The sequence below is a fragment of the Eulemur rufifrons genome, chromosome 16 (assembly GCF_041146395.1).
Source record: "Eulemur rufifrons isolate Redbay chromosome 16, OSU_ERuf_1, whole genome shotgun sequence".
Taxonomy (NCBI): Eukaryota; Metazoa; Chordata; class Mammalia; order Primates; family Lemuridae; genus Eulemur; species Eulemur rufifrons.
This window is the reverse complement of record NC_090998.1, coordinates 84,262,000-84,276,497: the sequence shown is the minus strand read 5'-3', so window position 1 is coordinate 84,276,497 and position 14,498 is coordinate 84,262,000. Positions and strand designations below refer to the sequence as shown.

The 14,498-nt window shown below is 47.3% G+C and overlaps 1 protein-coding gene across 6 annotated transcripts in view; it reads left to right on the top strand.

Moving 5' to 3' along the window:
• LARGE1 (LARGE xylosyl- and glucuronyltransferase 1) overlaps positions 1 to 14,498 on the top strand; it is a 499,273-nt gene that overhangs the window by 213,953 nt on the left and 270,822 nt on the right. For all 6 annotated transcript variants that reach the window (XM_069490824.1, XM_069490823.1, XM_069490821.1 and 3 more), the window contains one exon: positions 4,138 to 4,439. In XM_069490824.1, coding sequence (XP_069346925.1) covers positions 4,138 to 4,439 — 302 coding nt within the window. The remainder of the gene's footprint in view (positions 1 to 4,137; positions 4,440 to 14,498) is intronic.

The window sequence follows — 14,498 nt, the reverse complement described above, 5'->3', positions numbered from 1 at the left end:
GAGCCAGTGGTAGAGTTTCAGTCCAAATGCCAGCAGGCTTGACACCCAGGAAGAGCTGACAATTCAGTTCCGGTCTGAAGGCAGGAAAAAGATGATGTCCCAGTTTGAAAGCAGTCAGGGAGGAGGGATTTTCTCTTATTCGGGGGACAGTTAGCCTTTTTGTTCTGCTCGGGCCTTGACCTGATTGGGTGATGCCCACCCACACCGGGAAGGGATATCTGCTTTATTCGGGCTACTGATTTAAATGTTAATCTCATCCGAAATCACCTTCACAGAAACACTCAGCAAATGTTTGACCATATATCTGGGTACCCCATGGCTCGGTCAAGTTGACAGATAAAATTAGCCATCGCAGTCCCTAAACCATGACCAGTCTGCAAGAAAATCTATGTGGAACTTCAAAGTAGACATTTAGAAACTTCTAGAGCATTTGGACTTTGTGGCAGCAACAACTGTGTGATCAGTGGACTTATCCTGATGAACAGGGCGTAGACCAGTTTGTTGAATCCAAGTGATGAGTTGCGCGTTGGGCAAGCTCTATGCTACCCATGTGCAATGGGGCCAACATTTTGTCCAGGATGGATTAGGGGAGGAAAACTGGTGCTTCACCACAATAGTTTGAGAAATTCCGGTGTGGGCACAGTTGTCTACATAGGCTACAAAATCCAACGTATGGGCCTTACGGTGATGACCTGTGCACACAGCTTGAGCAATGTCCCTGGGGTGACCAGGGCCCACACGGTGCAGTGGGAAAGTGCAGACCACACCTCGGGGCTGGCCGTTCACTGTCCACCCTCTATTCCTGGAGGGTCGGGAGAAGCCTGAACAAGAGGTCAGAAGGCAGAGAAATGAATAGTCCGGAAACGAAAGCAAGAGTGTAGGTGACTGATACTATAATGAGTCATGAACGTGGCCAGGCAGCGCGGACTGCTGGTATTAACTTCTGATCACGCAGCCTGGGGTCATCCGGACCACCAGGCCGTGGAGACTTAGAGCCGAGGGGGCTTCCCGGCACATCTGCAGTGCCCTCTCTTCCAGAAGGGGAAACTGGCTGAGAAAAGGAAGGGCCCAGCTCAAGACGAAGTACCTTAAAAGCAAACAAACCAGAAATGACCATTCTGCCATTTATGGAGCACTTCCTCCACGCTAGGCCCTAGGTACAGCATGGCATTGCCTTTCTCAACACTGGTCCCTCTCGCCGAGGCCTGCCATTTATTATTCTGTGTGTCTTCATTGGTGACAAGTCTGTAGAGTTTTTTTGAAGTGGGAAAACACCTGCAAGTCTATGCGAGCTAAGTTTGTTTGAAACCATGTGGGCTCTAAAGCAGGGCAGAGATGGGCACAGGATGTTGATGGCATTTCCTATCAGGATATGATCTATTATAATTTACATAAACGTGGAATATGTGGGGCTTTCGGGAGAGGAGCGAGGTGACCTGGCCAGGCTCCGTGGTGAAGTCTACCTGCCTGCCTGCTCTTCCTGCTTATGGATTAACCTTGACCTGGCTAAGGCCAAAGGAAAAAAAGTCAGAGGTGCCACATATCAAAGTCTATATCAAAGGAAGCCAAGGTTTGTTGGCCATTTGCTCCCACATACCACATACAGAACATCCCTGTGTTGAGAGAATTCACAGCCTTTAACACCTTAAATTACACATCCACTCACCTTACCCATGATGTCACCTCCCCTCATTGCGCAGGGGTTATAGCAGCTCATTTACACCAAGTGCCTCCCAGGAAGAGGCGCTGTGCTTTTATTTTGGCATCTTACTTAAACCTCCCATCGCTTTCGCTAGGTTAGCATTTGTGTTCCCATTTCACAGAACAGAAAACCGAAGCTCAGAGCAGTGACGTAACCCCTCCAAAGAACAAACTCATCATTTCCATTAGTTGTGAATTTTCCAGAGACCCTGGGACCCTGGTGGGTTTCCAGAGCTTCCTGGCTTCCTGCCCAAATGCTCCAAAATATTTTCCTGAGAAAGAAGAGCCCCTCAAGCCCCAAAGCATCTTTGCCTCTAACCCAGCACATAAATGCGGGAGCGTGGCTGGGTTCAAAGTCACAGAGACCTTGTTTCCAGTCAGGCTGCAACACAATCGGAACGTGGCCTAAAGTTTTCGTCTCAGTTTCTGCATCCGTGACAGGGATAACTGTCACACCTCCTTGTGCCGCGGTCACAGTGCAAGGCGTTACCAGCGTGAACGACCTAGCGTGGTGCACATCGTAAGCGGCACTGCGCAAAAATCTAACTCCCTACCCCGAAGGAAGCTGATGTTCGTCTTTGCCCAGCCCGGCTTTGAAGGGTCGATGTTAGTTGAAAAACCACAATTGCTATCAGCTGCTTTTTCATTCTCAGTGGGACTAATTTGGTTTTACCAAACAGGGAGACAGGTTTCAAAAGCTTGGGTTGGCGTTTGTAATTGGCCGGCTTGATGACAATGCAACCCTAATCAACCTGTGATTGTACGTCCCCAGCAGACTCTGCCCCAGCGTTTGATTTGTGGTCCCAGGCAGTGGAATTCAGTGGGTCATATTCGTTGCATTGATAGGAGAGCACCAGGAGCTTAGGCGTTTAACCCTGAGGTGATTAAGAGGGAAAAGGAGGAGTCATATTTGTTAAGGCCCAGCGTTACATCAAAAGCCCTGGGCAGAGGCCGGCACAGCGTGGGCAGCGTGGACAGCACAGGTGAGACGTGCAGGGTGTAATTCATCACATTCTTTGATCCTCAAGTCTTGTGAGTCACAGAGACTCTCTGGGACAGTTTGGAAGCTCAGTGGGGTTTGGGCAGGAAGGAGACAAAACTCGAAGTATGAAAAAACAGAGGCATTCTTTTTTTTTTTTTTTTTTTTTTGACAGGCAGCTGAGAAAGGTTGATTTTCTAGAGATGTGATTTTTTTGCTTGGTGTAGCCCCTGAGGCAGCTGCAAGTGTAGCTGGAGCCCAGGATTTCTGCAGAGTGGGAATAAAAAGAAGTGACAGTTTTGGGTATGTCTTGTGTCACTGGGGTTCTTCAACAGTAAGCAAGCATTGAGCACCTACTGTGTACAAGGCAATATGCTAACTATCCTTGGGAGTTGGGGTTTTTACGTTAAAAATTTTTTTTAAATCGTTGGCTCTCTGAATAGCTTATTATGATAGTTTATTTAAGTGGAGGTCGCACAGGCTGAGGCCTAAGAGAATGGGTGGGCGTAAATTCTGGCACCACCAGTCTCGTTATATGACTTTGCGAGACCCGCTTATCCTTTCCACGCCTCAGTTTCTATGGCAGGGTCGTATGATTGTTCCGTATGATTGCTTGCTCTCAGTTTAATGGTAACGGTTTTTCTGGGAAAACCCTGAGGAAAAAAAAGCTCCTACTTTCTTCTTCCTTGTTGGTCTTCATTATTTATTATTGGCATTGTTACACATATCCACCCTTCCACCGTTTATCAGATATTGTGATTTGTTACCTCAAAGACAAGTAACCCAGCTTTTGCCCTCATTGAATTCCCAATCATAGGAAACATTTAGTAAAACAATTTACTAAATACACTATGACATTTATGTGTTTTCATAGCGCTGTGTACAAATTACTGTTGGAATATGCTGAAGGATATTTTGCCGGCAAATGGAGGAAGGTTTCTCCTGGAAGGTGATGCTTTCAAACCAGGGTTTCGAAGGATGTATAGGAGTTCACATAGGAAGAGCTCAGTAAACTTAGTTACTATTGTTTACTTTCTTTTTACTCCTTCTCTTTCTCTTTTGCTCTCCTCTACTCCTGTATACGTCTTCCCCCCTCCTTTTTTCTCTCTCCCTCCTCTCCTTCATTTTCATAATGCTTTATGGTTAAGAACATCTACCTCGAATCATTCCAAGCAGAGAGAAGAGGACAGTGTGTTTAATTAGGAACAATTTTATTATGATTGTCTTCTCTAAGAAGCATATTAGTTTTTATCACCATAATAAGTCATTCTGTTCTCAACTTTGTTCCCAGTTCAATCTGGATGCATTTATTTGTAACTCACTTTCCATCTGCTTTCCCTTAAAAATGGGGCTGTGCAAGGAGCCTCACTGTGTAATAATGGGTGTCTGGGGTACGTGGAGGGGCTGGGGGCACGGTTCACTCCGGTTAACTCTTCCCTGGTCTTTCCCACCCTCAGATGGGAAGCCGGTGTCTCTGTCTCCGCTGGAGTCCCAGGCGCACAGCCCCAGGTACACAGCCTCCAGCCAGCGGGAGCGCGAGAGCCTGGAGGTGCGCGTGCGAGAGGTGGAGGAGGAGAACCGGGCCCTCCGCAGGCAGCTCAGCCTGGCCCAGGGCCGAGCCCCAGCCCATCGCCGCGGCAACCACTCCAAGACCTACTCCATGGAGGAGGGTACTGGGGACAGCGAGAACCTCCGGGCTGGCATCGTGGCGGGCAACAGCTCCGAGTGTGGGCAGCAGCCGGTCGTGGAGAAGTGCGAGGTAAAGGGCGCCTGCAGCCCGGAGAGGCAGCCTTCCAACATCCTGATCTCCCCAGCCCTTGCACGTGTCTCCTGGAAGTGCAGCCGGGGGCCTGGAAAGAGCTGGCATTCTTGACTCTGGCCTGGGTGTGAATCTGGCTTCCTCCCTGCCTTTGCTGAATGGCCTGGCAAATCATTTAGCTTCTCTGAGCCTCAGTTTTCCCACCTGAAAAATGGGGATAAGAAGGCCACATCCACAAAGATATTAAGCGGAGCTAATTGATGGAACCTACCCCTTGTTTCTTAGTGGTTCATTTTGACATGCTTAGGGTTCCTACACCTAGTTGTCATCTTGAGGGGGCCCTGTTACTTAGACTGTAGTGTGAACGGTGCGCCTGCAGTTGTGGCCCTGATGGGCATTTCCCTTGGGCCTCATCGTCACTGCACCGTATGATCAGCTTCTGCAAATTCGGAATCCGAGACTTGTTGCTTATCTGAAGCAGTAATTGGAACTTTCTTGGCTTTGCATATCATTCCCCCCACCCCTTTTAGAGTATGGCTTTCTTTTGTAGCAACTCTTTAGAAATTTGGAACACTAACCCATTCGCCTCTGTTGCCCCTGCCACCCTCACATGCCTGCATCCATGCTTACGTGTGCCCTGAAAACGCACATGAACTTCCACACTCATTTCCCACTGCTTCCAGTTCTTGCAGTGGGGGGGAATTAGAGCATGCCTGTGAGGAGCACGGCCTTTGAGACACAGACAGGCCTGAGCTTACATCCCAGCCCTGGTGGTTTCTGCTGTGAGCACTTGAGCAAGTTACCCAACCTCCCTGAAATCCAGATGTCTCATCAGTCAACTTTGGAAGATAATACCTGCTTCGTGGAGTATTTGTGAGAATTATACTAAATGTGATGGCTATAGAAAGCCATGAGTGTGCCTGGTGCATAGTACATTTTCAAAATTATGGGTAATTTTTTATTATTTTTAGTCAAATACAGATATTCCCTGCTGTTTCTTTTTTCCATTTCCTGGAATAAAGAATGTTAGACTTCAAACTCCCTGAAGAGAGAACACTACAAACTGTAATATGCTGTTCGTGTGATTGGGATTGCTAGTGATGCTGGTGACACTATCCAGCATGTCACTGAGGAACAGTGGGCTCCCTCGGTGATGCAGACCAAGGCCTTTGGGAGTTCCCTGGTGAGGGAGGAGACTTCAGGTGAACCAACAAGGAGAGCCCCTGAGGATTTCTCGTGGTTTCTCAAGCCTGGTGGAGGTACGTGTTGATGGAGAAGTGTGGAAAGGCAGATAGAGGATATCCAAGGAGGGTTATCTCATGTGAGTAGCAAGAACATGAAACATGTTGTCTTAGCAGGAAAGAATTCTCAACGTAGTGAGTCGGTTTTCTAGCTAAGCCCAGAGAGCCTGGCTTAGGGCAAAGTGGCCCCGCTGCACCATGCTCGTTTGTTTACTCATTGCCCAGACAGTTACTGCACCCATGTTACATATCTCATGCTGTTCTCTGTGCTGAGAAACAGCAGTGAAGAAAAAAAAAAACGACAGAACTCCCTTTCTTCTGATTCTTATAGCCTGTAGGGGGAGGTAGGGGAAGAGATAAGCTCATAATGAAATACAAATGTCAGGGTATGGTGAACGCTGTGTGTTTACTCAGCCCTGACTATATGCCACGCCCACTCTCCTGTAATCTCTAACAACCATCGTCAGCGGCTTGTGTGACTTCATATCTCTATTGTACGTCTGTGAAAATGGAGACTCAGTGATAACAATGTCCCTTGGTCTAGGCCAGTCTGAGGAGGTCCCTAATTTGGAGAACTTCCATTCTTGCCTTAGCGAAGGCTTGTTTGATTTCTTGCGGGTTCTCTTTCAGCAGGTGACAGCCATGGTGGTAGTTCAGAGGGGGTTGGTTAGTTAGGTGAGATGGCCCAGGTTGAGGGAATTGTTTTCCACCAAGTGTATTTACATTATTATGACTCAGGCCTACCTAAAGAACCAACTAAGAATCAAGGAAGTGAAAAATAGAAAAGGAAAAGGGGGAAAAAGGCAGAGTACAACAGAGGCAGAAAAGAGTTGTGTTTGCTGGAAGATTTCCTCTTCTTGCTTGTAGGCTCACTAGCCGGAAGCTTCCCTCCCTGCTCAGTTTTCTGATAGGTATGAATTCTATTACAGAAGTGGCCTCCTGCCCTGAATCCCTGCAAAATAGGGCAGGCAAAAGACCACTGGCTTCTGAAGCTGGGACTCATGAGTCTGAATCTTGGCTCCATTCCTAGTTTAATGGCTATGTGGCTTTAAGCAAGTAATGGCACTTTTCTTCGTTTCATTTTCCTCATTTATAAATCACCAATTAAAATCACCTGCCTCATACTCTTTGAGCGGTGACAATGCCTATTAGAACTTGAGGGAAACTCTAAGGTAGTTCGTGGTATGAGCCTTTGATTTCACTGGGAGTTATCAAAAAATCCCAACTAACAATGGTTTAAGCAAGATTTGCATCTTATTTCTCTTTGTGTCTAAGATGTCGGGAGGCCATCTGTGCAGGGATGTAAATACCAGGGATGTGGGATTCCTTTATCTTCCTCCCCAGCCTGCGTGATTGACATTTCCAAGGTCATCTCGTGGTCTATCTGACTATCAGAGCTTCAGCCATGTTGCCCACATTCCAGCCGGCAGGAAAGTAGCAGCATTACGGCGGGACATATTACCTGCCTTTAAGAGCATGTCTTGGAGATTTCACACCTCGGTTCCTCCTAGATCCCATTGGTAAACTCAGTTGTAGGGCTACACTTAGCTGCCGCCTAGCTGGAGGGGAGTCTGAAAAAGATAGATTTTATTCAAGGAAGCCGTATTCTCCAGTAACATTTTAGAGTTCTGCTACTACATTCACAACGAACATTCTCTGCCACATGGGTGGTTCCTGAACTTGGTTGTGCATTAGGACTATATACCAAAAATGCATATCCATGGGACCCACCCCAGACCTGCTGATTGACAGTCTCTGGGAGTGGGACCCAAGAATATGGGTGTTAAAAAAAAAATATAGGTGATTCTGGGATAGGACAGACTGTTTGGAAACCATTGCTTTAAGGCACAACATATGTGAATGATGCAATTCTCTTTGTCCCTGTGTTCTTTGAAAGATAACATAGCTATATAGGAATTCAGACCTTGAGCTTGTTGACTCTGACAATCACTTACTTTCTAGTGTTTTCACTTGCACCTGAGAATTAGATTTTATTTGTTTTTATTCTCTATTTCTGTGTTTCTTGATCATGTTACTTCTTAGACCCTTAAAAAGTTATTTTTGGTAGAATTCTTCTGTGACGAACCCCTGGTCCTGTTCAGAGCTTCCATAGATGCGTTTGGAAGTCTTGGTCTGTGGCCATCTTATTCCAAAGTGATCTACTATGGCTGCACATTTACTGTAAGGTGCTGCCTTCATACCCATGAGCAGTGGACTTCTTCTATCTCCATCCTTGGTGTCTTTAAGGATTTTAGTGAAAAAGCCATAGAAGCAAACAAGGAATGTCAGTCAGTGGAGTGAAAATAGAAGCTCCCTTTATCACAGCACTTTTTGGTTACAGAAGCTCATCTTGACGTCCCATCAGAGTGCAGGGCCACACAGCCCAGGACGCTGCCGTCATCTGTGCTTGTGCTGAAACTTCTCTGGGGTATGATGAGTATTTCTGAAAACTCTTCTGTAATGACACCTAGGCGAGGCTGTCAGCTGAGATACCTGGAGGTAGAAACAATGGGCTCTCGCCAGTCCCTGCCCCTTCCTAACCGTTTGCTAATTATGTGGCTTTCAAGTAAATGCCTGTTTTATTCTTGCATATTTCTGTTGTCTGGGCAGTGCTGCTTTTAGCAAAGCCCTCGTTTCTGTATGTCTTGGAAGTTGGAACAGAATGATCCCCTTTGATGTTCACTCGTGCACGTGTTTGGATATGTGTGTTTTTGACTTTCTGGTTCATGTCTATTCTGAGAGTCAGCTATGGTATAGCAGGAAAGAACCACTGGAACTGGGGCCAGAATTCCTGAACAGGAGTCTTTGCTTTGCTTCTCACTAGTTATGTGACCTTGGGTCATTCAGTTACCCTCTTGGAGTCTACTTCACCATTATAAAGTGAGAATAATTGTATGTTTTTCCCAGTGCAATTGTGAGGATGAAACGAGACAGTGAGGGGACAGGGAACTAACTCTGTATGAGTGTCACATGTACTTACTATGGATATTCCACTTCTCCACTGCTGCCTAACGTCACCCAACACTTGGTTTAAAACAACACCAATTGTTTTATTAGCTCTCATGGTTTCTGTGAGTCAGAGGTTTGGGAAGGGCTTAGCTCAGTGTTTCTGGTTGGGGTACCTCCTACAGTGTCCACGTGTGTGTGGCTGGAGCTGGACCAGTGGGTGATGGCCCTGCATCTCTTTATTTTTGTCAACTCAGGGCTTCTCCATGTGGTCTGTGTAGGCCAGGTTGGGCTCCCTCGCAACATGGCGGCTCTGAAGTAGCACACACCCGTCTCTCAATGGGGGTAATGTCAAGGAATCTAGGCGTTAAGGAAACTGCCATGGTGGATGTTGTTGTTATGGAAAGTGGATGAATGGTACCCTCTGATGTCAGACCCTTCCTTAGAAAAGTATCTATCCTTCCTTCTCCTTGCATTTGAGCTTCATTTCTCAGTAGTAACGTATTAGTAATGAAAGTTAAGATTTAGCTAGTCCTTGCAGTATACCAGACATCATGATAAGGCTTTAACAAAAGTAGTAATATCTCATGTAATCCACACAACACACATTTTTTCATGTGACGGATAAGAAAACTACAGCTAGGATAGGTTATATGATTATTTCAAGGTTGCACAGCCAGGAAGAGGTGGAGCTTGGTTTTGAACCCAGGCAGTTTGCTTCTGGGACCCGCGCTCTCGTTAGCTGCTGAGCCCCAGTCCTTACTGTGTGCCTGGCAGGTGCCTCAGCTCTGAGGGCGTCAGGGTGACCAGTCACGACATGGGGGTCATCTCTCACCTCGGGGGCTGTAGCAGCCCCATGAGGGTAATCATTCCTCAGTGGGTCTAAGCAAGGATCTGTGTGTTCTTTTAAAAAAGAAGCTGGATTGTCTTAAACTTCCTTCCAGAGTGTGGCTGCATTTGTTAGCTCGGTGGGGATTTGGCATTTTGCTGGAGGCAATAAGTTTATAAAACTTGATGCCGATCACCTACATCTTCTGGGCCCCCAAAATGTAGCAGCTTAAAACATCAAGCATTTGTTGTCTCATACAATTTCTGTAAATAAGGAATCTGGGAGTAGCTTGCCTGGGGATTGTGGCTTTGCATCTTTAAGGGGGTTGCAGTTAAGATGTCAGCCAGGGCTGCAGTCATCTGAAGGCTTGACTGGGGCTGAAGGCTCTGCTTTGAAGATAGTTCGCTGGCGTGGCTGGAGGCCTCAGTTCCTTAGGACTATGAGCGTTCTCCATAGGGCTCCTTGACTATCCTCCTTACGTAGAAGCAGGCTGTCCCCAGAGTAAGCAGTTTAAACAGAGAGGAAAGCAAAAGCCACAGTGACTTTTATAACCTAACCTTGGATATCATATACTGTTATGTCTGCTCAATTCTATTGGTCACATAGTCTGACCCTGATACAACGTAGGAGGAGGCTACCCAGGGCATGAACTTTAGGTGGCAGGGATCTTTGGGGACAGTCTTGGAGACTGGATAATACACCATGGCCAAGGCAAGGGGCTGTATCTCTGGCAGCCTCCTACCTGTGCTTGCCCCAAAGTAGCGTTGTCTTGAATCCGCTTTGTAAGTTGTGCTCTTGTAAAATTTATTTTAGAAATTGTGCCATTGAGAACAACCACAAAGAAAGATGCAACCCTCTTGTTTTAAAGATGATGAAACTAAAACAGAGAAAAATAAAGTGTCTTGCCTGTGGTTACCGAGTTGCTGCTGCAGCCCAGATGATGATCCTAGTATCTCATCTCCTCATTCCTGTGTCTTCTGCCTTCTTGAATGGGGAGAGGGGAACATGCTGGCGTGTCAGCACCCAACAGAGCAGAGGGGAGTGAGCGGTTTTGAAAACTGTGCTTTCAGCAACGGGGAAATTCTATTTCCAACCTTACTTGAAGATGGAGGGAGGAGTGAGGGAAGAGGGAAAGAACCTAACGCCTGACTTGAGGAAATTAGGGCTCAGACCTTAAATGTAGAACCTTCAGCTAACTATAAACTCTTTGTAAGAACGATAATTCTTCTGATTAATAATGGTGAATGCTGATACATTCGCAGTACTTACAAAGCACCGGGCTCTAAACCCTTTGCATGAGTCATCTCAGTTCATCTTTCCAACAACGAGTTGACACATTTATTATCCCTTCTTTATAGATGGGGAAACTGAGGTCCTGAGAGGTGGAGTTATGTCTTGAAACGTGGGGAAGAGTTGGATGTAGGTGAGGCAAAGGGCCGGGGCATTCTAGATTGAAGGCACATTCCAAAAGCAAGAGAGCTTAGTGAGTTATCCGGCTTGCCCATAGCACGCACGGTGCTCGGCTAACATTTGCTGAATGACTGTGCGGACTTCTCAGATCAGGCCGCTCCTGCAGAGGCCCCAAGGTGGGGGTGTAACACACGCCAACCATGCTGGATCAGCATTGGGCTGTTTTTACACAACCAGCCTGCACCAGACGTGGGTCTGCTGTATCAACAGGCAATAGAACATCACTGAAGGGCATTCTCTTGACCCACCCCCAAATCAGTGTCACCACTTTAATATAGTTTCTGTACAAAATTTGGGTTTCTGATTCCTCAGTCAGGCAGGCCACGAATATGCAGGATGGAAAATGCCGGATGGTTCATTGATTTGTTGTCCATTTATTGGGCCTTGACTGTGGAGAAGGTGCTCAGAGCCACCCCTGGATGTTTGGTCCTGTGACCCCTGTGACCCCTGTGCCTCTGCCTACCCCTCGAGCCCTTGGCTTGGCTTCCAGTGTCAGGAGGAATGTTGACGTCTGCTTTCTGCAGGCTTCATCCAATTTGTCTTTGGGTCCGTGGTTCAGTATTTAGAGCAGACAAACATGGGTCAGTGGTTTCCCAAGAGAGTAAGCTGCAAACCTGGAGGTTTATAAGATGATTTAGATGGCACATTAGCAGTATGTATTGTTTTATCTTAATAGTTAACCTATGTGTTTTCTGGTTACCCTGCATTCAACAGCAGGACTCTGAACTCGGCCCCTCACTTGCCACTGACTGGCTGAGCCCCGGGACCCTGAGCAAGTCACTTCACTCCTCTGTGCCTCACTGTTTTCATCTTGAATTTTGGAAAACCCTGGATGTTAGCAAAACTCTGTGTATGGAAATTCCAAAGCCCTCGTTTCATAGAGGCAGTTGCTGAGGATCTGAGAGGTTAAAGGACTTGCCCCAGATCACTCAGCGGGCAGAACTGGGGCCCTGTCCAGCTCTCCTGATTCCCAGGGCTTTGCTCTCTGTGCAGGAGAAGGCTGCAGCCATCCTCATCCCTTTGCCCTTCTCCTCCCCCTGGAAGAGTAGTGAATTCCGAGGCCTTGGGAGTGTGGGGGTAGCTGGGAGAAGAATGTGGCCTTTCCTGGCCTTATCCAAGTGAAGGGAAGCAGCATTCTCTACTTGAGAGGAATTGGAAATAGATTCTTTGAACACCCTCAGACTCTCTCAAAATAATCACAGCCGGCATCTGCTGAGTCTGTACTCTAGACGTGCTTCAGAGTGCTTTAGATAGAGCAGTGGGTCTCGGAGAGTCTCCCTGGGCCTGCAGCGGCAGCACCTGGGCCCAGGCTCTTCCCAGGCCTCACTCCAAACCTCCTGAGGCAGAAACTGGGGGCCCCACGCTCTGTTTTAACCAGACACTTTGAGAGCCACTTTCTCGGTGTCCTCACAACTCCTGGAGGATTGTGCCCCCATTTGACAGATGGGAAAGTTAATCTGAGAGGATGTTGAGCAAGGTCCCACTGTGCCGTTTATTCACTCATTAAACATTAGCAGGCATCGATTTATTACGTGCACTTTCTGACACTGGCTTGTTTAATCCTCACACAGCCCAGTGGTTTGTCTATTTTTATCTCCAATTTACAGATGAAGCCACTGAAGCCCAGGGACATGAGGGGACTCCTCCAAGGTCATGCAGCTGCTTAGCTCTGTGACTGTAGCTCAAATCAGGTCTGTCCATGCTTGTTGAGGGCTTTCCGTGCTACCCGCCCCTGCTTCTGACCCTCCTGCCACCTCTCTGTCCCCAGATGTGTGCTTCTCCCCAGCCACCACGCAGCTTCTGTCCTCTGGGAGGCCTTGTCACCCCACCCCCGAGACTGCAGCTGCAGTTCAGAATGTGGGCTGAGCTTGTCTTTCCATAGCACACGTGATGCCCACTTCAGTGGTTTTCCCGCTTATTTCCTCAGTGTCCCTGACAGGAGATGCTTTAACTGAATTGCACCCTGGGCACAATGCCCCGAAGGGAGCAGTGAGCAGGGTGGGTGGGAGAAGCGGTGCTGCCAGGGCACGGGCGACTCTGCCCCGGCCACAGCTTCGCCTGCCGTCCCTTAGTTTGGTCTGAATTTCTTTGGGGACAATTGTTTTTTCCCCACATCCCTATTTGAGAAAATGGCCTCTGAAGATTTTTTCCTGTAGGGGGACAGAGCACGGAGAACTTTCTTTTTCAGGTTTTCATGGAGCCTGACAAGTACCAAGTCATAAGTCCCAGCTGCCCCTGAGTGTCCCGGGTGACAGGCTGTTCTGGTCCAGTCACTGAAATGCCTTCTCCTCTATGACACTCTCCCTGCATCCACTCCGTTGGGGTGATATTGGCTACTCTGGGATGCAGGGATGCTAAGCTTGCTGTCGTAGGAGCCTCCTCAGTCTCTGGTGGGATTACCTGGTTGCACTTGACCCTGTGGGACGGGGTCTGTGTAATTTACCTGTGTTTCCTCCAAGCCCAGCACAGTTGCCGGCACAACAGCAACTCCAAAATCATTGATGTCATGAATGCTTCCTGCAGGTTCTAAAATGAAGGTCACCACTTGACCCAGTTCACAGCTCTAGCACTACCTTACCTGGCTTACCTGTATGTTCAGGTGCAGCTTGCAGAGATTCATGGTTTACTGGGCACCATGCCAAGGACTAAAGGAAATGAGTAGGAGCCTTAAGCGTTTCTTTAGAAAGAGCTTTTGTGATCTACGACTCTTAAAAGCTTTATAAATCTCCTGAAAATTTTGGGCAACTTCCAGTCCTGCAGGCTCCATTCATGATAAGTGCCCTATACAGGTGTCCCATTTTTTTATCTCTTACATTATTTTTACTGTATCTTTTCTATGTTTAGATGTGTTCAGATGCACAGATAATTAGCACTGAGTTACAGTTGCCTACGGTATTCAGTACGGTAACACACTGCACAGGGTTGTGCCCAGGAGCAATAGACCACACCGCGTAGCCTCGGTGTGTGGTAGGCTACACCATCTAGGTGTGTGTAAGTACACTCTGCTACACAATGAAATCACCCAAGGATGCATTCCTCAGGACAGAACCCCATCGATGCGTGACTGTAATTTCAAGTATGGAGAAGAAAGCTTAGTGATGGGGCCAGTGGTCCCAGAATCTGAAATTCTTACCCTGTCCTTTGATGAGAGGAATGTCCTCTGAGTAGTTTTGGCTGTCCTTAATCTGCCACACCGAGAAACTTAAAAACCTGGACTTCATAGCTTCAATACTCAAAGTCATCATGACAAGACTGTTTTTGTGACCCTGCTCTTTCAAGGAACATTTATCCCTGTTCCCTTGTCTTTCCACATCCCCCCAACCCCTGCCCCACTCCCATGGTTCACTTCTGTACCTGCAAAATTTTGAACGACCCAAAACTCTTCCAAGAGCGTGTTCTATGACACTCTGATTTTCTGCTTTCCTGGGTAGCAGGGCCCTGCCGCTGTGGCTGCAGATGATGAATTTATTCATGGTGGCAGGTGTATCCGATGAAACTACAGAGATTGGAAAATTATGTAAAATGTTTGAGAATGTGCACGCTTGTGCTTACATTTAATGGGCCCATTTAAAA